Consider the following 25,846-nt stretch of genomic DNA (forward strand, 5'->3'; position numbering starts at 1 on the left):
GCTGCTCCTCCCTGAGAACCCCACAGGGCCCTTCAGCACCGTGCAGCCAGAGCACGGGCAGTGCACACACGAGGTTAATGTTCAACCAAACCACAGGCTCAGAGCTCCTCAGAAAGGCAGGAATGGGAAGAGTGTGTGACAGGAAATGAGTGCTGGAAGCCCAGCACGAGCTCCAGCCTGGAGAGGTACAAAGGGAAGCACACACACCATGGATGTGTAATTCCAGCAAGGAGCTGCATCCATCACGTGGTGCTGCAGTGCTCCTCTGTCCAAGGACTGTGATTCAGTGCCTACAGGGTGTGTTGGACTGAGTACAGATGCAAAAGTTAATTGCACACCCTAGATGTGTCTGGCTGCTGACAGAAGAAGGCTACACACACAGACAATTAGGAGCACTCAGAAAAGTTAAATCATCAGCTCAAACAGGACTGACTGAGCCTTGCTGGCCTCACTCAGTGCAAGTGCAGAAAGCTCCCATATCTCTCTCAGAAGGAGTCTCAGAGTAAGTAAAGCTAGTTAACTTTCACAGTGTTTAGTTTGAGGGTCACCATGCCCAGCATGGGCTAAAACAAACATTACCTACTATGGAATTATTTGTATTGCCATTCATGAACTCACACAATTTATCAGGGACATCTCATGTGGCAAAGACACTGCCAAAGAACTGGATGATTTATGGGTGTTCTTATAGCAGAAATCTCTTATAGCAGGACCTTTCCAGCAACAGATATTTTCCAGCAATCTCTGAATACTGGAATGTGACAAAAACAACACAGAGGAAGTATAAGGATAAATCTTGTTAATAAAGATATGCTTCTCACTGTGGCTGAACTACAAAATTTCTTTTGCCTAATGGTATTGTCATAAGCACCAAAGAAAGCTCACTAACAAAAGGAGGGCTGACTTCACAAAGAGCGGTGCAAAGCCCCTTTGCATGAGCAAGAGGCTTCCAGTAGTTTTCTTGTCTTTAAATAAAAAATAATCTGACTTTCAATAATTTAGTAACAAGACAAATATTAACTTATTCATTGTCATGTCACTCAAATCTAGAAATGGATGTTGGCCTTCTGGGCCTCATCTCATTTTTGTGCAAATTGTTATTTTCTTAAAAAGACAAGTATCAACAAAAATAGTATTAAAAACAAAGCCACCAACAATGACTAAGATCTTCCAGATCTGAAAGTATGAAAAGGTCTCACTTGCATGTACTTTCAGTTAATGTATCACTGCAGAGAAACTAAAGGAGTCCCATATCCTATTACTAACTTTGCTTCTATCTTATAAACATGTTTTATGAGGAGTCATTCAGCTACAGAAACTCAGTCCAGTTGCTGCAGTAACTAGAGAAATATGCATTTGATCCCTGGTTTTTACTACAACTTCCTATTTGCTTCCAGGTAATTAACACTGCCATACCTCAGTTCCTTATCTTATCTTCCTTCATGATAAGGAAACACCAAGAAGAGAAGGACTTTAGCCAGGTGTGTTGTCTTTGAATTCTGCTACAGCAAGAGCTGGCAGAGCAGCAATGGATAAAGGCAAAAGCACAGAAGAGGCTGTTTAGTGACCCTCCAGGCAGTCACTGAGGATACTCCATGTGAAGCACACATGCAGAATACCCCCAAAATCTCTGCACTACATCACATTACAGACAGAAGTTGCTGAAGCAATACAGACTCCAAAGATCAGATACTGCACTCCAATCCAGCAAAGATATTCATGTTAAACTCTCATCCATCAGCCTGAAAAATAATGGAAGTTACTGTTTTACTGCTGAAAACTTGAGCTTCTTAAGCCTTTAAGTAAAGGCCCTACAGACAGTAAGAAGTTAACTAATCATTTGAGACAGTCCAGTCTAATCCTGGACATAAACAGTAACTTCACTTTAAATATGCATGTTATAGTTAAAGAAAAATCTTTTATTAAGACTGTTTTAATTATAAAATCACTCAAGTGTTCCATACTGCTGATCCATCTATCCTTTCATAAAGATGACAAAAATAATTTTTAAGAAAGGGAAAAGATGCACATGTTAAACAATGTGCTTGAGGGGAAAAAAGATTATGCAGATCAAGCAACTTCACCATTGGCTACTGCTGGATTATCAGAGAGGAATGTCCTAATATGTCCTGTAGTTAGAACACATTTCTTAAAAAACAACACTGAACCTACACTGGGACAATTTCCTAAAATGAAAAATGAGCATGAATGCACAATTTGCATTTTAGTAAGCATATTTAATGTACAGTATAAGCTGCTCCCATGGAAGAAGCCTTCAAGCAAAATAAATTTGTGTTTAGGCCATTAACAAAATCCACAAATTCTATCCTCTCTCATACAAGAGTCTATAACAAGTCTGTAGAACTAGTGAAGAATAAACCACACCTGGAAAAGTAAAACCAGCTTTTTGTTTTGCTAGTCAGCCAGACTATCCTCCATGACCATGAACAAAACAGAGAAGTCATTAAGCAGTTCATGAGACCATGAAAAGCATTCTCAAGAGCCAGGCAAGGAAACACGGGTAGTTCAGAAAGGTGGCATCTCTGACTCCGGCTCCACGTCACATTCCTGACAGATGGCAGAGGGCATGAGCAGCTATGTTCCTCTGCCTACTCTGAAACCAGCAAATAAAATGTATCACAAGCGAAGATACAAAACCTGTAACTTCAGGCACACAGACCTTGCCCTAAAAGGTATCACATCCTGTTATTACCTGAATACAACGATAACAAGAACTAGTTCACTCAGAAACCTGATATTTGAGGCAGTTTCTGGAGCCCCATGTGCTGCCTTTGTGCACACACATGGCACCACAAGAGCGTGACAGGAAAATAAACTCTGAGGAAATAATGTCTTCCTTACCTTAAACTCTTGTACACACTACCAAAGTTTGTATTATCATAAGGAATTATCAAACATTATTTTACAGACTTTTAGTTTCTTCCACTGAGCACTCTGCCTGCAATGGGAAAGAGCTGCTTCAGCACTCACTTGCGTCAAGGATCACTGTTTCAAAAAGGTACACTGGGGTAGTGCCAGGCCACTGAAGCAGATTTATTTCAGAAAACAGAGCTATAACTTTTCTACTAGACAATAAAAGCTACTGCTTAAAGGCAGTGATTCTCAACCTCCTTCCAACTGCAGCTCTTCCTACTTTTTGTCATAATGAGCCCTAACTCTGGCAGCCCAAAGGCAGAACTCTGACTTTACTTCCTCTGAGATGTGAATGAGAGCAGGGGAATGGCAAACAGGATCACTTCTCAGCACACCAACTCAGGCACAGTTACTGCACACACTGAGCGACAGGAAGTTCAGAAGATCCACAAGGTGAAAAGAAGTGTACTTAAGACCAGATAGGGACAAAAAAGATGTGGAGGAGAGGGACAGAAAAAGAGACACAGCCAGAAACCAGCCCACAGATGGCTATACCTGACACATTCTACTCTTCAGGATGCTGCTGTTGATGGGAACTTTTCACTATAGTTACTGCACCCTGGGCTCCCATAAAGCTGCTGTCTTGCACCCACGAAAGAAGGACAGGTCTAGAATTTCTCGTTTAATTGAATTAATATTTCATACCATCAATTTTATGGCTGTCAAAGTTTTCCATTGCAAGTCCTAGAAAGTTAATAAAATGCTTAAATACAAGATATACATTTCACATCTTACACTACTTTAGGTATTTACAATGGGAAAAAGCCATGAGGCAAAGAACCCTAAACATCATGCACCCTTACATAAAAACTGCTCTAAATTACACTCAGCCACATCAGCACCTTTCCTAAGTTAACACAGAGACTGCTCTACAGAGAGCAACAGAACAGTTTAGTGTTTTAACCTGAATCTATTGCTACCTTTCATCGGAAATCAGAGCTCCACAAAAGTTTTCTTAACTATGAAATCTTTTGAAAGCTTGAGTATTAATAATGCTTTAATGCATTCTATTATCTATGTGACTATTCATGACTTTGTATCTGCCACAGGCTGCCTGCTCCCTCACCTTCACCAGGCTCCTCTGGTGTGCAAGCATTGTTATCACGCATATTCAAATCAGTAAAGCACTCAAGAGTTGCAACACAGTTTAAAGTCAACACCATAAACACCATTACCAACATGCAAATTCATAGCTTTCAGCCTTCTCCTTAGTGTGCTGAAGAATAAAAAACTTACTTTTGGCCTGTTTACTCTTTAAAAATGCCTAGCTGGATATTTTAATAGAAAATGAGCACTTCGGAAATGACTGACCCTTAAGACTTTGCTTCCGCTTTCAAAAATTCTAACCAAGTCTACTTTTCCCTATTTATAGAATCGATACTCAGAGGCTAAAATAGACACTATTAAAAAGCAAGCAACTCCAGATCCTCAGCTTAGTTAAGAAAGACAAAAAAATGTCCTATAACTATTTGAGGAGAAGAGACCAGGCCAAATAATACAAGTCTGGGAGAAATCTCTGTATATGGAAGTAAGCCCCTGGGCAAATTATTCAAATATGAATAAACTTTGCACTTACCTGAGGGGAAAATGAAGAAAAATCTGCAGCTACCAGCCTTGTTCTTATAAATCTCTTAACTCAGAACTACTCCAAATATTAATTTATACAGCTGTACTGTATCACAGTTAAGAGCAGACAGGCTTTCAGCTTACCTCTGTAACTTGACTAAAAGGGGAAGTTAAGCAAGTCCCAGTATCTGTTCAGTCAGTCTAGATTAATGTACTTGTACTGTTAAAGATTCTTTAATTTACACTGTCTCTAGGTAGCTATAATTACAAAGAAATGCAGAAGAGTATTTTTAATTGGCAAAGAAGTCTTGGCAGTTTGTTCTTTTCCATGGTAGAAAAGAGATAAAAATCAAGGGATGCCATTCCTGGATGCCTTCATTGAGGAGATAGCATACAAACTGTTAAGCAATTTTGTGGTACATATATGAACAGGCAAAGAAAAAGGTTGAAAGGTACTGAATTCAATACCTCCTTGAAGGGGAAGGGAGTCTCCCATTATATTCTAAAGTACATACAAAACTAATTTTAAACTGGCACAACTGTACAGAATTCAAAGGCAGGCATCAGGGCAATCAATCTCATGTTACTCCTGAATCAGTCTGACAGTGAAGATTGCTTGTGACAAAGATCACAGGATTAAATTTATCTCCAAGTTTTTATTTAAAGCATTTGGCTTCACAACTTTGATGGGAGGATATCCTATAAAAGGTATCTGCAAGACAGTAAGTGCTCCTACCTTAAAGATCTGTTCTGTCATCAGACCTGAAAATGCTCACTTCTCCTCCCAACAAAAATGAGGTTAACTGGCCTGAATTACCAGCTTTGGCTTTCTTTGAAAAACATCTAAAAGCAGGAAAGATGCCAGAATTTCTTAGGACAGTTACAGACATAACCCATTCAGGTCCTCACAAGTAACTTGTCACTGACAACCATTTATTGAGACTGGATTAGTAAGAATTATTGCTACTTCTTTACAAGCCTGATACTGTCAGAGGAAAAGCCTTGAGATAGAAGGCTTTGAGACTTAAAACCACTGAAATTGAAAATGAACATAATGAACTATAAACTCTGAACAAAACTACTGCAAATTTATTTAGGCTGAGGAGGAGGAACTGGACAGAGGTAGGGGTAGGAGGCAATATTAACCACTTTATCACCAGCCCCCATTATCTCCCAGGGGAAACAGGAAGACACATCTTTTATTACTGTACTGCACAGAAAAGTTAGCTCTGAGCAAGCAGGAAATTTTAAAATATATATAAAAATCAGGAGGGGGAAGGCTGTCATGCCAGGAACACAGTTAAAGCCATGCTGTAAATGATGTAAGTAGTTCCAAGAAAGCAGCTGTAGTTATGGGTTATGTAGCAGCCTGTCTTTCCACCAAAGTCAAAACTCCATCAATGTCTGTGATAAAACAGAGGAGTTAATACAGATATTAAATCCTGCAAGTGTCAAGTACTTGCAGGATTTAATATCTGTGTACACTTACACCTTTCCCCCATCTAACCATCAAAAAGAATCTCAACTTTCTTGTTCACAGATTACAGTTAAAACTACAATTTTCATCAACCACCTTTAATTCCAAAGGCATTGCCATTCACACCAATGCCTCAGCCTAACTCCAACCCCAAGCACACACAGCCCTTGACACAAAAATCATGACAGTCAGTCAACATGTTACAGTCACATACTCAAACAGATTTCAGTTTTACTTCTCATGTTTATTCAACACAATCCCTCCCAACTCCTCAGAATAAATCAAGGTTTCTTTCCCATGGACTTTACTCTTTAAAGACTGCAACACCATAGAGACTGTCAAGTACTCAGAAATTCCCCATAAAACTCAGCTCTGCCACCATGGACACTTACACAGTGAGACTGTCTTATCTTCTGAGTTTACACACCAGAGATTTATTATCAGCTGAGTTTTAGCTTTGTTTCCTTCTCTTTTTTCTAGCCTTCATACCTATCTAACCTATCTATTTTCTAACCTATCTTCCATACAGCTGAGGCTAGACCTCATACTTAACCTCACTTCAAGCTGCATCATGGGAAGAAAAATACAGTCCATTCTCATGAGAGAGTTTCATATGTAGATGTCTAAAGTCAGGTCTAAGCAAGTGGTGCTTAATGAATACCAAGATAAAAAGAAGAAAAAAAAGTATTTTTTCCTTGTACAACACAACTGCAAAAAGAATTTGCTGGTATGTGTAATTTTTTTTTTTCCTTTCCCCAGACACCTTTTACAGGACTATGTCAGTTACTTAAACAGTAGCCAGCAAAATGTGCTGCAGTGCAGTTGGGCCAGCCATCATTTCCTGCTCATCTTTACACACATGCACAAAAAGCTGCTACTCAGCAATCAAAATCCTTGTAAGTTGAAAAAAAGTCACTTACAAATATTGCCAAATTATTGTTTCAGTTATAGGCACAATTTAGATCACTTTTATACTAAGATACAGTTTAGGGTTTGTGATTCTTTGAGAATATGACAACTACAATGACTGTGATTCCCAATTTTATTTAAACAGAACAGTCTGTCAGCACTATCTGTGAGACCAATAGTTAACACAAATTTGCTTTGAGACAACAGGTTAGTAAACCAAGGTCTCAAAAAATGGCTACAGTGCAGAGACAAGTCACATTTGCAACAGATTTCTGAAAGGATCAGAAGCACAGCATTGGTTTGAAGGAAATCTGATCCTGGAAGGATGTCCTGCTTAACTTCTTGGTAGGACTTATGTTTAACATGAAATGTAAATCAACAAAATCTTGGATCTTTAGGATATTCCACAACTGCCAGCAGTACATATGCCTGCAGTTTCCCAAGCTACTTTCCCTGGCAGCACAGAGAATATATAAAGCATAATGAGTATGAGTTAAACTCTAGCTTTCCTTGACAACATGTCATTGACTGCCTCTGATGGACTTCAGATTAGGCCAAACTGTTCATCATTTTTAGCGGGAGAAAAGTTCATTTCAATTCTCTCAGTTGAGAAGATTAAACTACGTGTTTATGCAACTACTGCTTCTTTCCTAATAGTAAAGGAGGGCAAAAGCTATACAACAGATCAAAACATTCACAAGTCCAAAAATTAACTTGCTTTAACTTGTTTTTCTGATTCTGAACTACTCAACAGCACAAAAACAGAACTCAGATTATAAATGCATAAGGCAAAATCAACACACATCACCAGACCAGAGAAACATCTCAAAACAGATTTTCCCAACACATCACTTCCTGCCAAGAAGCACAGAATCAGAATGGCTTGGATTCAAACACTTTTAAAGATCATCTAGTCCAATACCCTGCCATGGGCAGGGACATCTTCAACTAAATCAGACTTGCTCAGACCTGGCCCTGAATGCTACCAGGGATGGGGGTTTACTGCCTCCCTGGGCAACCTCTGCTGGTGTTTCATTATTCTCATTGCAAAACATTTCTCCCTTAGTCTAAATCTCTTTTAGTTTAAAACCATTGGTCTTGTGCTAGCATTACAGGCCCATGATGAAAGCCTGGCCCCGTCTGTGAGAACATCTAACAAGTTCTCTCTGGGTGCTGGAAGGTGCTCTAAGGTCTCCCCAAGGTCTTCTCTTCTCCAGGATGATCGACCCCAACTCTCTCCACCTGCCTTTAAAGAAAAAGGGCTTCATCCCTCTGTTTTTATGGGCCTCTTCTGGACTCACTCCAACAGGTCCATGTCTTTGCTGTGCTGATTTCTCCTGAGCTGGACACAGTATTCCACATGAGGTCCCATGAGAGCAGAGCAGAGGGACAGAACCACCTCCCCTGACCTGCTGGCCCTGCTGCTGGGGATGCAGCCCAGGACACTGGCTCTGGGATGCAGATGCACATTGATGGCTCATGCTGAGCTTCTCATCCACCAACACCCCCAAGTCTTTCAGGGCTGCTCCGAACCCTCCATCCCCAGCCTGCAGCGATACCAGGGCTTGCCTGGACCCAGGTTCCAAACTTTGCACTTGTCATTGCTGAACCTCATGCTGCTCTGGGCAGCAACACACTCAGAACACTGTGCTGCCCTCCACATCCATTGGGAGCCCAGCAGATCTTCCAATGCCCAGTGAGATGTACTGGGTTGCTTCCTGGTCAGCCAGGATGGTCCGAGGAATGTCCCCACTCCAGCCTTGGCCTGCTCTCACTGCCCAGAGCTGCTCTCTGCTGACCACAGCACCCCTGACACCTCCCACAGTGCCCTGAGCCTCAAGCAGTTCAGTATCACTAGGAGAGCACCCCAGGAGATGTGATGGGGTGTAGAGACAGCCTTGTCACTGACCCAGCCTGGCAGCTGGAGAAGGGTGGGGAGAAGCACCAAACACCTTTGCAAACCCACACAGGAAGTGCAGGGCTCCCTCAGCCAGCACTGGGCTGGAAATCAAACCCACAGCAGCCCTAAGGTGGAGCCTGGGGGCTGGGGATGGATAGGAAGCTGTGGTGTAGTGGGAAGTTGGTTGTGCTGTTTTATTTAGGTTTTTGCTGCACATTTCCTTTTCATTTTTTCATGTAGCATGTTGAACTACACGCAGGCTATTACTGTCAGGAAAAAAAGCAAAACCAACAAAATTGCTACAAAAAGTCAGTTTACACAATATTTTAACTACTAACAGGAATCACTACAACTAAAAACCCTGAACTACATCTGGTGGCAGAAAAATCCCACTTTCATGCAGCAATACCCACCAAGTTCTGTTTCGTGCAGATCACTATCAACAATTCAGTTTTTATAGTATTCTCACAAAAGAAAGAAAACACTACTGGCACGGAAAAGTAACCACAAAATAAATACAGCACTACCTTTATACAGGTTTGTACAATCCTATACTAAACAATACTAACAGGGTAAGTGCAGCTCTGTTTGAAAATTACAGCAGCTGTTAATCAACAAGTATTTTCTGCCCTTCTCTCCCTCCACTTTTAGCACTGTTAGCATCACACAAACAAAAGAGGGAGAACTTGTTTCCTTTCCATTCAGCAGGTTAACCTGCTCCTCCTGCTGTAGCAAAAAACCCCAAAAATCCTCCAATTGAAGCTTAATGCAGTCACAAAATCTGGATTTGCAGAGCAGAAATGCAAACAAGGTGACTGATGCCAGTATGTAGGTGATGAGGGGTTTGATTAGAGTCCCACATCAGCAGCTTTAGAAAATCACCTTCCACCCTGAAAAGTGATACATAAATAACCATTCAGCATCTTTTGTAATGAAGACTACCACAGGAATGATACGAGATCCTCACTTAGGGCTACTTCAGAAACAGCTCTCAAGGTACAGGAGTTTGTATCTAGTGGCCTTTAATAACCAAAGGTGATTGCCTTCCTTCACTCTCTATTCTTTGGTGTCAAAAAAATCTCACAATCAGTATCACAACAGCACTACCACAGCTTTGAACACATTAATTTTTAGCACTGATACAAGAATAAGTACAGACATCTTCATATTTTTACAAAAATTATAAACTCAAGTATTGCTTAAATCTGAATATCCTCATTGTAACGAGATTTTTTTTTCATGGAATATCCTTTCTTTGTCTCAATACTTGCTAAAATCCTAAGACAAAGAAAAGCCCTGAATTTTCTCTTTAAACGTTAAAGGACCTTGACACTGAGCACAGACTATCACCCATTACACTCACATGTAATAAATGCAAATGGGTGTTTTTTGCAATGTACAAACAGTCAAAATGATTCACACAAAGTACTCACCTAGTCCAAGAGCAGGTATTTAGGAAAGTATCCCTGGGACCACTTCAGAGGTAATGCAAAGACTGAACTACAAGTTACCCCTGCACATTTGATATGAACATCTTCAGCCTCTCCAACCAATAGTGACAGCAAGTGCCACAGCCCAGTTAGGTACTGTATGAGAGGAGGGGGAACACCAGCCAGATTTATTTTACGGATATTGCCTGATAACTGGGTGCCAACTTCCAGTGTTGTGAAGAAAAGTTCCTGATTCTGTCAGCCAGTGCTGTATCATTTATTAAATATACCTTTACCACATTGCCTTTCAATTTCCTTAAAATCAAGGTCTAAGGTAATCAGTTTAGCAAACTACATTTAAATGCTAAAATTTCCAATTACCTTACACATTAGCTTGGTCTATAAAAATCAGACATAGATGTTAGTTTGCTAGCCAAGAAACTAGGTCAACCATTGACTGAAATCCATGCAGACACAATCTCTGCAAACAAGCAGAAAAAGGCAGTGATGGTATAGTAGGGTTTTGTTTGCTTCATTTGGACTCTTCAACCTTTATCAGAACAAGGCTGATCTACAGAAGCTCCAAGGAATTTCTTTGATCTATTCCTAAAGCCCTGGATGACTGTACTTTTTTAAATGGCACCTGAACAGATCACTAAACCAACACTGAGCCCACAAGGTTGCAGCTTTAACCAAGTCCATCTTCTGCCACCATCTCCTTCCATTCCCTGAAGGTCTCCCCTTGCTCACCTACCCTGTAGCTCCAGCTGGAGCACAACAGACCAAGAGCAAGAATGTACTGCAGAAGTCCTGCATCAGCCACCAACCAGGTCTCAGCTGCCTCCCAACATTTTGCTCCTACTATCAAAGTACTGGGAATCACCACTGGCCTCAGCTGCCATGAGAAACTGCTTGTGTGGTTGTGCAAGTCCCTCCCCTGGCTCAGAGGCGTCACCAGTCACGATTTGTGCTGACTTTTTGGAGGTTTTTTCTTGGTTTTTTACTTATTATAGAACTTTACTGCAGTACATTGTCCATACCCCCAGTCAAGGGGAAACAAAAGCAGCTACAGTAATGCCATGAAGAAGGTATTTTTCCTGGGACTATGGATTATATTAGAAAAAGTGGAATAAAGAAAGACATCTTCTGTTCCTTAGCTAGCATACTGTTTTAGACAAAGAAAACTACCATAAACCAAGAAGTTTAATATTCATGATAGCAACTTTGGTTTCTACATGTGTATTGAATACAAATTTATTTTGGAACAACAGATGACAGGAATAACCATATTCAGACCTCTTAAGTGACAAAATGATTAAAGTATCTATAAAAATGGAGAACCAGCAGTATTATCATCCTCCTATCCACACTTCTCCTGTTTTCACACCTGAATCCATCACCTCAAACTCTCCTCTGACACCAGCAAGGATACAGAGCATTTTGTTCTCATAACAAAAAAACATGCAGAAGGAAGAAGGGGATTTGAATCTCCTTTGGACTGAGATGATTTAAATGAGAGGGCAGCTTACTTCAGTTGTAGTGGCACACAAGATGTGATTACATGCAGTGTCTTTCCCATACAGAGCCCTCTGCAAAGGTCTGCTCTAAGTTCAGAACAGGAGAGCAGCCTACATTTCATGTTTCCTTCCTTCTGAAAGGTTGAGTCACATCCCTAGGTCTCCTTTTAGAAAGCTAAAAACCATGGTAAAAGAAAAAAAAAAAAACAAAAACTTCAACAGAAAAGCCTTGCATTCAGGGGAAGACACAGAACTGCCAAAGGCCACAGCTCAATTCTTTGGCTCATCTTCTGCTGTGTCAGACAAGAGAACTGCACACCTTTTTTCCTGCTCAAAGCAAAACCTGTGCTCTTCACAGCCAGACAACTTTCTCAAAGGATTTCCAAGATAAATGAAAGGCGTTAACATTTATGAGTGAATAATGCAGACAAATTCCTCATTTGGAATACAAATTACTCCATTTGCTGCATTTAAAATAAAATTAAAAAAAAAAAAAACAAACCCAACCACCCTCACATGGGAGAAAGCAGACAGATCAACTAGCTAGAAAGACAAAATCTTTTACACAGCAAGTTCAAAAGTATAAAATTAAGATCTGTATTTATTTCCTTTGCTCTCTCTAGCACTTTAAATAAAATATTTTAAGCCAGGACTGCCAGAGATGAAACAGTTCTTGCCTTACTTCCTGTGCTCTACCAACAGCAACACCACTGGCTAACATGGGTAAATTCACTGGTTAAAACTACTACAAGCCCACAAGTTGTTTGTTTGAAGTCTGGACCAGTTTCACCAGCCTGTTTTGTGTGGCCCAACCAGTGCACAGGCTGGGGCAAGCAGAACTGTGAACTTAGCTAAGTCCAAGCTTTAGATGACTGCTTCTATTTATGCAATAGACAACTACAGTTCTTTCCATCACGCTGAAACAGATGGACCTTTTCAAATCACCTGCCCTGCACATCTGTATGACCAGAACAATTAAGCAACTGGGATTAGAGCAACTCACTCAACAAAAACAAAACAAAAACAAAACCAAAAAAATCTCAGATCAGCTGGTGCAGCTGTTTCTATCACATACTCCATCTACTGAATTCTGAAAAAAATATTTGCATATCCCAGAGTATTTAATATCATGTGTTTAAATAAATATTTTATATTGATGTATTATAAATAGTATATTTACAAGCATTATGTAATAGCATATGCATAGCGAGACAGAAGCTGGTCCATGAGACAAATGCAAATATAATCATTTTCTTATAAATATGATAAGCACATAGAACAGATCCCCTATTACCAGGCAAATAGACTAGATAACACATTTCCATCTTTTCTGTTCTGGGTAAGTCAAAGGTACCAATATTACTGTTTCAATCTTTATATGTGCTGCAGCTTTCTATAAACACAGGTTAGATAAAATACATGGAAGTCAATAGAAAGAGGTGCAAGTCCCATTAAGGTGGGACAGTTCTGGGGCTGAACCTCCACAAGTGTTTTTCAAAATAATTTCTTTGAAGTGCAGCTAGCTATTAAAACAACAATGCAGCATGTTTCCAAACCATGACCATACTGTTTCTATTTAAAGATTAAATCAGTCCCACTTCATAAAGTACAGAGAGTCAGCTACTTGTCACAGGTGCTACAGGCAAAGGAGGAACTATCACTAAGTTTCCAAGCTGAGGACAGGGCTCCTGTGTCAGAGACAAACTTCACCTACAGGCTTCTTTTTGTAAGCAATCTACTAAATTTGGATGAGGAAGGATATTGATTCCACCTGTCTAAGAAAAAAAAAAGCTTACTTTTTTCAAACTTGCTCAAGAAAAGCTACAAAAGCCAAGACAGATTTTTAGAATTACATATAACCAAGAAATGCATAAATGTATTCCAATGTAAAATCTCAGGCAGTAGATGCTGAACTTAGTTCTTCTCAAATGATATTAGAAAAGTTTATGGTATTGACCTTGAAGATCAGCTTCACTGCAAAAGTAATTTTTTCCTCCCTAAAAGCACTGCTTTGGAAAAGAGTAGTGTCTCACAAAGAACAGAAGTCTGCTTCTGCACTACAAACTTTACCCAAACCCAAAAGAAGTATTTGTCAGAAATGCAAACCAGACTACTACAGTCTGCCCCAATTACAAGTACTGAGAAACGCTGAGAACCAGCATAAAGGAAGAACGGAAAAAAAAAAAGAAAGAAAGGAAGCCATGTCCTATTCAACAAGGCATCCCCAATTCCAAAACACAGTTCAAAGAAAACCTCTCTGGACTCCTGGCCTGACTGGCCCTGAATTCAGAACTGATAAACAGGTTCCCCATCAGGAGCAGAGGGCTTGGCACTAGGAGATCTTTAAGGTCCCTTCCAACCCACAGCATTCTATGATTCTATGAAAAATTCAAACAACTTCCTTTTCAGGCAGTTCTAGGCTCAGCTTTGCAGAGATTATAACAAATATTAATGATGCTAAATGAAAGAAGCAGTAGAATAACAACCAGACCTACTGTACTACCCAATTAAACTCTACTAATAGCTCTTTTTTGTTACTCTAAACTTTCTGGCATGGGAGCATTCAGGGGAAGCATAAAGCAGAGAAAAGTATGGTTGGTAAGAGCAAAACAAAACACAAAGAATGTTATCTATGTCAGATATTTCCTGAAGTCCAAGCAAGAAGAGCCTTTTACGTAAGTGCTAAATAAAAGATGATAAGGAAGGACAGAGCAGCGAGAGTGGAACTGTCTGAGCAGACCTAAAACCAGAGCACGAACCCCACCTTGCAGTGACTTGTGTGACAGCACTGCAGGCAGGACACAGCCTCCACAGTCCCTCTAGGAGCCAGCCCTGCAAGAGCAGCCTCAGCAATTCCTGAGGCAGAGCACAGCTGACAGCAGCAAGGCAGAGATGATGTTACACACAATAACTGCCTGATAAGAGAAAATACTGCTATGAGGTGCCCTCCTGCAGTGAAGGGCAGCACATGAAGTGTAGAAATTCATACTCTGGGACTGCCTAAGGCAAGGAGAAAAAAAATACCTTAAATAAACCAGCTTTAAATCAAGAAAAAAAGACACACAACACAAGTAGTTCAAAGAATTAGGGTATTTATAAAGCCCTATGATGACTGCTCAGACATATCAAACAAGGCTTTCACTCACTGTCTTCAATCTTCTTCTGTCTCTGGACTTTCAAAAAGTTGTAGCGTGAGATAGAGCATTGTCCTTGAAAAGAGATACCCTGAAGTACCAACATCAAATAGCTTATCTTTCTCATGATTAAGTTATGAAAAAGTATTTTGAACTGGGAAATGAAATTTGTGCTCATTTACAACACATGACAAAAACAAAACACCAGTCCTTTTGCAGAGAACAGCATTCTACCAAGTAAATACATTTGGTTGGGTTTTTTTGTTGGGCTTTTTTTTTTCAAACACTGATTCAGAACCAGGAAATAGACCATTTCTAAGCACAACAATTGTGCTTTTCATTTTAAAGAAAGCATCTGACTTTCAACTTCTTTTTTTAACATGCTAAAATGCTAAGACCAAAGATGACATGTTCTCTGAGGAAGTAAAAGCCATGTAACTGTGGAAGCTAAAGACAAATTACTGGAACTTAGTGAGTGATTTTTAGTTTCTTCATTGAAGCTATGGCATATACATCAAAACCACAAAATTATGCAGTACTGAACCATTCTGGCAGTGTTGTAAATCCAACACATTGTGAGAAATTGCACTTTATTGTACATAGCATTTTTTATTTCCTGACAACTGTCAGCAACACAGAGTGCCCTGATGAGGGAGTGTGTGCATGCCTGTCCCTTGGCAGGGAGGACCTGCCCTCAACAGATGGAACATGAGCAAAGGCTGCATCACTTGTACACCAAAATAGGGGCTTAACAATCACTGAAGTATTTTGACCAGCAATTAAAATATTAGTTTCCTAAAAGTACATGTGGGTTCTACATCAATTTGCTTCAGATACAAACTGCCCTGCTTGAGCAGTGCCTAGAGACACAATCCAGCTGACTCCCTGCAGTGTGCAGACACACCAAGCAATGGGTGCACGTGTGGTGTTACAGATTTATACAGACTCAAAACTCTGTGCACACAGAGAGTAACCAAGATACAAACTATACCACTTTATTGAATTCCATCCTCTGGAGACAGATGGCTTTTGACTTGCTTTTTTTTCATTAGGTTGGTTGGTTTTTTCCCCCTTTTAAAATAAAGTTTTATTATGACTGTACTTCCTTTTCTTTCTAGTGCTGCTACTCCAGCTCTCTCCTGACTCACCCACACGTAGCTGTGCTTCAGCATGTTGCAGTTCATGTTGTTTTATAAAGTGTCACTACAATTCTTACTTGAACTGGAGAGACTTAAACTGAATAAATCCACCCACAGAGGTAAAGGTGGGCAGAGCTGACAGATCACATAACTAAGCACACAAAAAGCCTACATAAGGCCAGAAACAGCACCTGGGGTTCTAATGGTTTAAAATCTTTGTTTATGTGTCCTTTTCCACATGAAAGCACCTCAGGTCTAAAGACCAATGTTTGTCACATTCCCAATATCACATCAAAAGCCAGCTGTGCTTCTAAGAAACCCAGACTGACTCTTGAGATCAAAAGCACTCCCATGACCATTCCCTTCTCTGAAGAGACATTTTCTACCAATGAATGCCACACTATTCAAGAGAGAGCAAGTTTCCACCACATTTTTCTATAGCAGAAGTACTTCTAGTCCTCCAAGCTGAAAAGCTGGTCAGCCAAATATTAACTCAACATAAGCCAACATAAGAAAAGGCAAAACATCACAACTCTACCAGCAGAGGTTACTGGTCTTTTCTTTACCAAGGAATAAACACTTATTTCTATTTTTTTAACTATATAGTTTTCTAACCAGAATGTACTTAATTCATAGTATTTCTCTTTGAAAAAGAAGCTTCCAAGAAAAACTGAGTGATGAGCATGAGTCAAAATAAAAACAAATAAAAAAATTCTAAAACCCACACAAACAAATCATCAAAAACCCCAAGAGGGTAGCAAAAGCTTTTTTTACCACTCCTTCTACTGACAGAAGAAACAGCAGCTTTGTACCTCTTACCTTGGTTGATACAGTTTCATTTCTATAGAGAAACTGAAGAAGCCACAAGGGTCTCCAAAACAGAAAGAACTTATGAGCGCAGTGGTGACAGCAGGAGAGAACTGTCTGTCAAATTAAACAGATAAGCTGAGCAATGTGGACAACTGAGAGACTCCCACCTGAAAAGGAAAAACAGCTCATCCCTCCTTCCCTCCCCATGAAGCAGAGAAAGGAATTCATTGCCCACAATTCTGTTAATAAAGCTGCAACAGCACTCCAACTTCTCCGCAACACTTAAACACCAAGTAGGTGTCTTTGCACAGCATGTGCCAGTTTGGCCCCAGAGCTGTGTGAATACAGCACAGGGAGGGAATGCATCAATACCAAATGCTTCAAGGAGCTACTAACACCAGAGCACAGAGTCCCAGAGTCACCCAATGCCGGAATTAACACTTCCTCATTTCTCTCAGCAAGCAACACAGTTACAAAAGCAGAAACTAGAAATGACTTTGCCTTTTTGAATGGCCACGTCCTGCTGCTGCAATAACCAGGATCTAGAGCAGTGCCGTGTTCTCCAGTTCGATTAGGGCAGCTACATGCCCAAAGAGACCACAAACACAAGAAATAAGTGTGATGTTAGAATTCATTATTAAAAGGGAATCACAGGAAGAGAAAAGTAGCAAGTTCTATGGGGACGTGGCTGCAATATGTAAAGCAGTCAAAAAAAAAGTCAGGTTACAGTCATCTCTAACCATGCAAAACTATCTGAACTTCTCTGTGCCTTCACTCCTCCTGTGAAACAGGAAGCAAACTACTTCCTCATCTCACTAGACCATTCTGATAATAAATAACCTTACAGAAAGCAGCACCACTGTCCATGAGGAAATTAACTGCTCCTCTGGAGCAATCTAGCAAGAGCATGGTGCGGCCCAAAGCAATGAAGACACACCATTGAACACTGTGTCGGTGGAACTAGCACCAGACACTTGGGGCAATGAAGCAAGGTACTAATGGAAGAAATGGCCTACAAATATGTATTCAAGGCTGCTTGCTTTCTGCAACTTCTGCTTTTGAGCACTGCTTTGCAGCCAAATAGTATAAATTCTTAACCAGGAGATGAGGCCAGACAGTTCATCCTTGTAACTACATAGCTCATGACCAGAATCAGAACCATTTGCTCACAACACCAATTTTTACCACTCAGAGATACATATTAAGCTAAAGTGACAAAGACACATTGGATACTAGTGGCAATGGACAAAATTCTGTTTATTTCACTGTAGTCCCTTCCTTGCAGATTTTCTAACTCTGTTTTTACCTTCACAAGTTCTTTGTCCAACAGACCTCTCTGCCTTCTTTACAAAACCCTAGCTTCTACCCTCACTACTCCTGTCCACCTTTCTCTGCCCATCAGCTCTCTTTTATGAATTTTCTTTGTCCAGCAAGTCCTCATTTTCCTTGATGTCCCCAGGATGCTGGGTGAGAGGCAGCATCATTCCTACACACTCCCTCAGTACTGACCAATACTTTCCATACAGCCAAAGAGCCCACAACCCAATTTCTCTGCTAGTTTACCATCAAGCTGGGCCTAATTCAGTCCCAGATTCTAATTCATATTCTTCCTTGCTTTCAATTCAAAGCAAGCTGCTCCTCCTCCTAGTTAACTGCCATCTCTCCTCACCTCAGCTGTCCTCTCCATCCAAACCCATTTCTTCTTCCATGCCTGGATACATGTTTATTAGAGCATGAGTTTGCATAGGACTGTAATGGGGTCAAACTGAGGCCTGTTCTGGACTGGGGACAGGGAGCAAAGCAAAGCTGGAGGCATCAGCCCTGCAAAAACACTCTGCTCTAAAGCAGAGGCACACTAGAGTTATTTGAAGAGCTGTCAAATTTTAAGACTCCCATTACAACATCTGTTCCCAAGCTTCACTTTTGGCAGTTACTGAAGTAGTTTGACTGAAATTCCTTCGCAAACCTGACACAATATTAACATCAATATTATGTCACATTCAAAATATTAGGTCTTAATCAATAGTGTCTTACACTGCCATTTACTACACTGTCAGTCACAACTACAGTGAGTTTCCTACTGGGACACAATTCTCCCCCACATTTATTAAGAAGCCAGAGTTACAGAATAATGGTGAATTTCCCCATAAAAATTTTGAACACTGCTAAAACCATAAACTTCAGAAGAGATAAGAAAACAACTTGGGCTTTGTTATACTAGTTGAAAGTTCTTGTAGGATTGTCCTCCAAACTTCAAGGTTCTTTAACTAGATTATGCTATTCTCTTAGTCCTGCTAAGAAATTATTTCTGAATTAATTAGTTCTGAACTCTGAGATGCAAAGGTAAGAACAGAAAAAGCATTTACTATTTTAGTGCTTAGGAGAACATGACTTTAGTCAGTTATACATGAGAACAAGCAAAGTAGCCATAGCAAAAAACTTCAAAACCATCATTACAATTCAATTGCCAGTTCAGCTAACAAATCCACATCTCCTCACACAGAAGCAGGAAATCTAAACTCCAAATCAATTAACTGCTTCCATAAGCAACCCTTACACAATGCTCTCTCTTGTCTGTATGATCTTCATTTATGTAAAAGGTCAGCAATTTTATCTTTGAAACGAAGCCTCATGGAGTCTAGTGGTTACTTATTTCACTTCCACCTTTGAAGGGAACAGTTTCAAGTAACCATATGTCTCAGCACATAAAAGGTGCAAATACAACAAGAAATTAACTGTCTTTTCATGCCCAGAATGCATTCTGCCTAAGAATTTTCACTTTCAAGGACATTGAACAGGAAGGTTCTGTTTAAACCACAACAAACCCATTCCCCCCAAAAAAAACCCAAAAAACAAACAAAAAACCTAAACACCCACAAAACAAGAAAATCTCTGCTATTATTGTATTTCTTATTAATTCTTATAGCTTTTTTCCCCCAGAATAACAGGGCTAGAATTCAGAAGACTGTCTGGTTTTTGGTGGTTTTTGTTGTTTTATTATTCAATAGAGGGTCAAACTGATTTGTACATCAGAGGCTGAAACAAACACCTTTGTTGTGCAACACAAAAAGGCAAGAAATCTGTTTCCCTGAGGATGTTACCCTCAAGACTGCTGTAATAAAAAGGAGAAGGAGCCATCATCCAGTGCCACACCTGACTAGGAGAATACGCAATTAGATCCAACTTTTGAAGTTATTCAACTGCTACAGCCACTAGACACAGAAACGGGGCTTTCCAGTCATCTAATTTACAACTAGGGCTCCTAGGAACTCATCTATTACCTTGTGTAGTACACCAGAAAAAGTTACTCACGCTAACACTCCATTTAATTTAATCATCTAGGACTGAAGGAGAACCAGAATTGCCTCATGGCTGAATTTAAGAGTCTTTTGAACTACGCCAGTTAAACAGAATTTGTTCACAGAACTGCCTCCTGCTACCGGGGAACATTTAAGCCCTGTAGTCTGAAGTAAAAAGTGCTTTTAAATGTATCTAGGACAGTGTTCTGCTGCACTTTCTTATATATAAAGTGATTACCAATACAAGATTTTTTTTTTTTTGCCTGGTGGACACCAATTTCAGGTAAAGCATTTGCTGATGGAATCTGCCTCCCAGATAAGTGCATTAACTGCCTACAGGATCAAGCTTTAGGTTTTGGTGTGGGTGGCAGACAGAAGGCCTGTTTTGCAAGGCAAGCTATTTCTGTAGCTACAGCCACACCAAACTGAAAGCACTCAAATCTCACAAGCTAAGCTGTCCCAGACCCAGTCACACTATTTGCACAGGGACCACCTGGGAATCCCAAGTGCTGCAGATATAAGCCAGAGAATCAGACCAACACTTCGTAATCAAGACCACAAACCATACAGCCTTTTCACTGAACAGGAGTAGAAGAATAAAAATATATTCTCCCATACAAACATTATTACAGAAAACTAGTTTTACACACTTGAAGATTGTATATAAGTACAGTCTCCTCATTTCAGAGATATTTAGTCCCCAATTTTTCCTACAGTCCTGCAATGATTTAATGCAGTAGAGAAAAAAAAAGGCAGGTGTGGTCAGTCAGACACCATTCCCCAAATGCAGTATCAGAACTTTAGGTTAGTGCAAAGAAGGTAAAAAACAGCCTTTCCCAAGACACAAAAATTAGTCAAAACTTTACGTACTGACATTTGTCTAGGTACTAGAAAAATAAAAAGCAATCCTAAAAATCATTCAAAGATAATAAGTCTGGAACCAAAAACACTTTTACAAATCAATTATATGAACAACATTAACATGGTGAGAGTTAACCAGAAATCAATTACTAAACATTTCATCAATATCACCAGATGCGAGAGCAACAGCAAATGAAGAGGGCAGCATAACCAGACAATAAAGGTTGTAACAACAGATCTGAGTTCATAAGCCACATAAACATACTGAGCAGGACAGAGTCAGTCCTTACCTCACAACCATGACTGTCTTACAACTATCCTGAAATTCAAATGATCATGAGTGAAAGGCCAAAGACTGCATCATTTTCCTTACACCTTTCAATTATGCTTTGCCTGCAATTAGTTTCACTGTTTCCACAGTGAAGGTACTCTCTGTACATCAGGCTTTCACGTGACAGAGAGGACAAAATGCCATTTCTAAAAAGCAGAATGCAATTAAAACCACAGGGGATGGGGAACACAGGAGAAAGTGCTGCAGCTAAAAATACTTTCAGCTTTACCTAGTCAATTCTAAAACTGCTCATTGTTTGTCATTGGTTTCTGTTAAGCTCTGCTGTTTATATGACTGCAATACATGTATCCCCAGTAAGCACTGGAAGTGCAAATGTAAAACAGTGCCTATGTAAGAGCCTATTGCTCTCAGCAAATTTTAGACAGTTGCAAACACTCTGCCAGCTGCAGCAGCCAACTTGTGGCACTCGAGAGAACATTCCTGAATCACAGACAGGGGGAAACTGAGGTGATTTCATAAGAGATCCTGAAATTAAAGGCAATCAAGTAAGTCCCTGTCTTTGTAAACATGAAGAGAAATGCAGATTTCTCTACACTGGGTAGAGGTGTTAAATTTTCCACAATCACAAGGAAGAAAATACTGATACTCCTTAGTAAAGTTTATATAGCCATAGATTAATAATAGAGGAAAATTTAAGAGGTGTGCAAGAGGACCATCCATTTACTTAAAGTGCTCTCGATATATGCAAACAAATGGGAGTAGAAAAGACATCAAATGGTACAAGTGGCCAACATTAACAGCTGGAAAATTATTTTTGAAATAATTCTTACCCTACCTAACTGATGCACATATTTCAGGTGCCACAGCTAGTAAGCAGGGCCAATGCTTCAGTGCTTAACTCTTTCCAACCCAAGCAGAGCTGCCTTCATATCCCCAGTCCCCACACTCCCATCACCTCTGAAGCCATGCTGACAGACAGGAGGGATTCAGCTGGACCAAAATGACCACCAGGATGACTCTCTGCATCCTGCCCCAAGCACAGGAGTTGGCACTGACATCCAAGCCTTGTGTGCATTCAGCACAGACATTCACATGAGCTGCATGCCTTGCCTGTAGCACATTTGCTTGACAGCTGATAATCCATGAGATGCAGTTTGACAACACTCAAAATATTTCAGCTTTGAAGATGTATTTTCAAATATTTTTATGATGAATGTCTCATAAAACTAAACTGTAATGTACTTTACAAATTACCTTAATGAACAGGAGTCATTCTTCTCACTTAGGCCCATCTACATCAATGACAGAAACTCTTGGTATCATTAAAGAGAACAAGCCTGTAGGTAGGACAGGCAAAGGTGACAACCTTGACTTGTGCCATCATTTCCTAAAAATCATCAACCAAATGAACTATAACAGCCACACACAAACCTGTTTAAAAAACAAATCCAACTCCTTGAACACAGGCTTTAATTTTGCCTGTCTCCACTACATCAAGACATGCATTGGTTCCATCTATGCCCCCAGCTGGCAGGCAGGAACAAGAAAAAGGGGACTGCAGGCTGTTTGTGTGTCTGCGTTCTCCAAGATACACAGTGAGAGGAAAAAAAATCTGCATTTATGTTTGCCATGCCAAGGCAGCTGCAGAAATCCAAAGTGGCCCCTACATATGCTTTTCCAAATGACAGAGACAATTTCTGTTAGTGTATTACTCAATAATTCAGCAGTTTGCAATACAAATATTCCCTGCCCTTCTGTCTCTTTACAGTATTAATTCCAAGTGTTTAGTAAGCACTGTTAGAGGTCTGGTGACAGATATCTTAAGGTGCCCCCATAAGTGTCTTTAAATACTGCATGCAATTAATTTAACAATCGATTCTTTTGGAAATGTATATAACTACTGCTAGACACAATAAAAAATGGAATCCTTTTTTCTCTTTATCAAGAGAAAGACTCACACAAAACCCAGATAAAGGGACAGGACTGTTTTGTATGCAAGAAGAGAGCTGGCTGACACCAGGTTTCCACAGTCAGAGCAGGGAAGGTTGTCACAGGAAGAGGCAGGGACTTTCAGAAGACAAACTCTTCTATAATCTGTCCCCTCAGGTGGCCCCAGCTAAACTGCAAACAAGGAAGAAAATCTAGAGCACCTGATGACAAATGGAAGTTGTATAACAGATGGGATCAAATTCATTCCTTACTTTCATATAATTGTGGCACTTCTTGACAGGGATATTTTAAAACCATCCTAGGATCACTTCTTCCACAGCCCCTGCTCTCAGACAGCTAATATATGCAACAGCAAATCTGACAGTCTGACTGGGATAAAAAGCTATCTTCTCTCCTACTCAAAGCTTCTGTTTCAACAATAGAATACTCTCTGTATGCCAGGCAAGAAACAATCCAACTTCATGTAACAGCAGTATCTTATTCATGTGGTTTAGGATTTTGCTGTTAAGCTTGCCACACAGAACCAAAGATATATTCTGCAAAACAACACACCTTGTTCAACAAAGATATTTGTCAGGGGGAAGCTTTTAAGTTTGAACCCATGTTCCAACCTTAACAACAGTAATCTCAGGCTGCCCAAAACACAACCTACAACAGAAAATGCTGATTAACTAAAAGCTGTACTTAAAGTCCAAGCAGAGCACAAAGAAAGAAAATTGTACGTCAGTGAGGGGGGAGAGAATTTGAGCAAAAGAGACTTTGCAATTTTTACCATTACAAACAGTAATAAGGAAGAACCCAGATTATCAGATCAATCTAGAAAATGCTTTACTGGTTTGAAGATTAACATACATGCTAATGTACATTTGTATTTCCATATTATGTTACCAGAAACTCAGAATGACAGATTTTAAATGTTAGTAACACTCCACTATCACAGCAGTATGACAGCTGTCACACTGTTGCTGACATTTGGATCCTGGATGCTGATGCTATGGAACAGATAGAGAAAAAAAACTTCGAAAACCTTCATAACACACAGTCTCTTGCTTTCTTCAGGGTCTCAAATGTTTCTGTGAATAAACTTCTTGCATTTTTTTACCAAGTGAGATATGACACCAGATTAAAAAGTAACAATAAATTAAGTTGCAGGCATCCTTATCATTGAATTACATGGGGGAAAATTATAATGGAATTAAAATTTTATTTTATTGGCCACATAATGAATAGGTTAGAAACAACACTCTCTTGTTACAGACTCCAAATTCACCTTAACCCCACCTGGAATCAGAGCCCCAGCATCACCGCGCTGCACACAAACCTGCAGGATACACCCTACCCATGACAAATTTGGCACCGCATTCCCAATCCCTGGATTCCGCTGAACCCGCGGCATGTTCAGCCGCACTCGGGAGCACTGCGGATGTCCCTCCAGGAGCTCTCCCCTCCCGTTATCCGCGAGCACTGTCAATCCATCCCGCATCCCGGGGAGCCGCCCGCACCCGCACCGGGCACGAACCGGACCCGGTGCCGGCCACGGGGGGCAGGAGCCGCCGGGGCAGCCCGGGGCAGGGCGGCCGGTCCCTGGTGCCCCGCGTGGTTCCCCGACGAGGGAGCAGCGGCCGCCGCTTCCCCCGCGCCCCGGGGCCCCTGCTCGGCGTGCGGGGGGAAGCGGCGGCGGGACGGGAGAAGTTGCGAAGCGCTGAGGAGCGGGGAGAGCAACAGCTGGAGCCGGGCGGGGAGCGGCGGCCCCGCGGGAACGGGGCGGGGGTCGCGCCGCCGGCGCCGAGGGAACGCGAGGGATGCAGCGGCGAGCGCCCCGCCCGGCCCCTCCCGCCCTCCCGGCACTCACCGAGCCGCCCCGCGATGCGGGACCGGGATCCGGAGCGGGACCGGGATCGGGAGCGGAGCCGGAGCCGCCGCCTCCCCCGCTCGGCCGGAGCAGCGACGGAGCGGCGCGCGCGGGTGGCGGGAGCGCGCCGGGAGCGCGCGCGGGCGGCGGGAGCGCGCGCGGGGAGGGGGGAGCGGGGGAGGGGGGGAGCGGCCGCACAGCACCGCGGGCACCGGCCGTGCGGGCGGGCGTGCGCTGACCCGGATGTACCGGGGGGGGGGGGCGGCCAGCGGCAGGTGACTGCGCAAGCGCGCCCGGCCGCCAGCGCACTGCGCATGCACCTGCTTCGACTCCCAGTGTCTCGGGCACGGGCGGGGGAGCGAAAGAGAGGCGGGCGGGCGGGCGAGGCGGCGAGTGGGGCAGCCCCTTAAAGGGGCCGCGGTGTTCCCGCAGCCCCGAGCACAGGTCATTAACTCACTCAAGCAGCGTTAGCCATCGGTGCGTGAGCAGCCCTGCGGGTCCGGGTCTTCTCTAGGGCCGGGCTCGGGGATTGAAGTGTCTGCAGTTGGCAGAGCCAGGGTGGGAAGGGAGATAGGGTGCTCCTTGTGTGGGAAAAGCGGGGCTGCTGGCTTAAAGCTGTTCAGAAATGTCTTCCCAGGTGGATCAAAGCACAAATAAATAAATAATTATTTTAAAAATGTAGAAAGTTCCATCCCTCAGTGAGCACTGCCAGAACCCCATACCATTGCACTCAGGCTAATCCAGGAATGCTTTCCACCTCCATCCTCGCAAAAATG

General features: G+C 41.5%; 1 protein-coding gene across 1 annotated transcript in view; it reads right to left on the minus strand.

Moving 5' to 3' along the window:
* The window catches only part of CYRIB (CYFIP related Rac1 interactor B), a 75,887-nt gene extending 50,501 nt beyond the window's left edge, over positions 1–25,386 (minus strand). The window contains 3 exon segments of the mRNA XM_064706691.1: positions 25,071–25,091; positions 25,124–25,326; positions 25,328–25,386. Of these exon segments, the coding sequence (XP_064562761.1) occupies positions 25,071–25,091; positions 25,124–25,326; positions 25,328–25,386 (283 nt within the window).
* Between the last annotated feature and the right edge of the window lie 460 nt (positions 25,387–25,846).

The sequence above is a fragment of the Zonotrichia leucophrys genome, chromosome 2, assembly GCF_028769735.1.
Source record: "Zonotrichia leucophrys gambelii isolate GWCS_2022_RI chromosome 2, RI_Zleu_2.0, whole genome shotgun sequence".
Taxonomy (NCBI): domain Eukaryota; kingdom Metazoa; phylum Chordata; class Aves; order Passeriformes; family Passerellidae; genus Zonotrichia; species Zonotrichia leucophrys.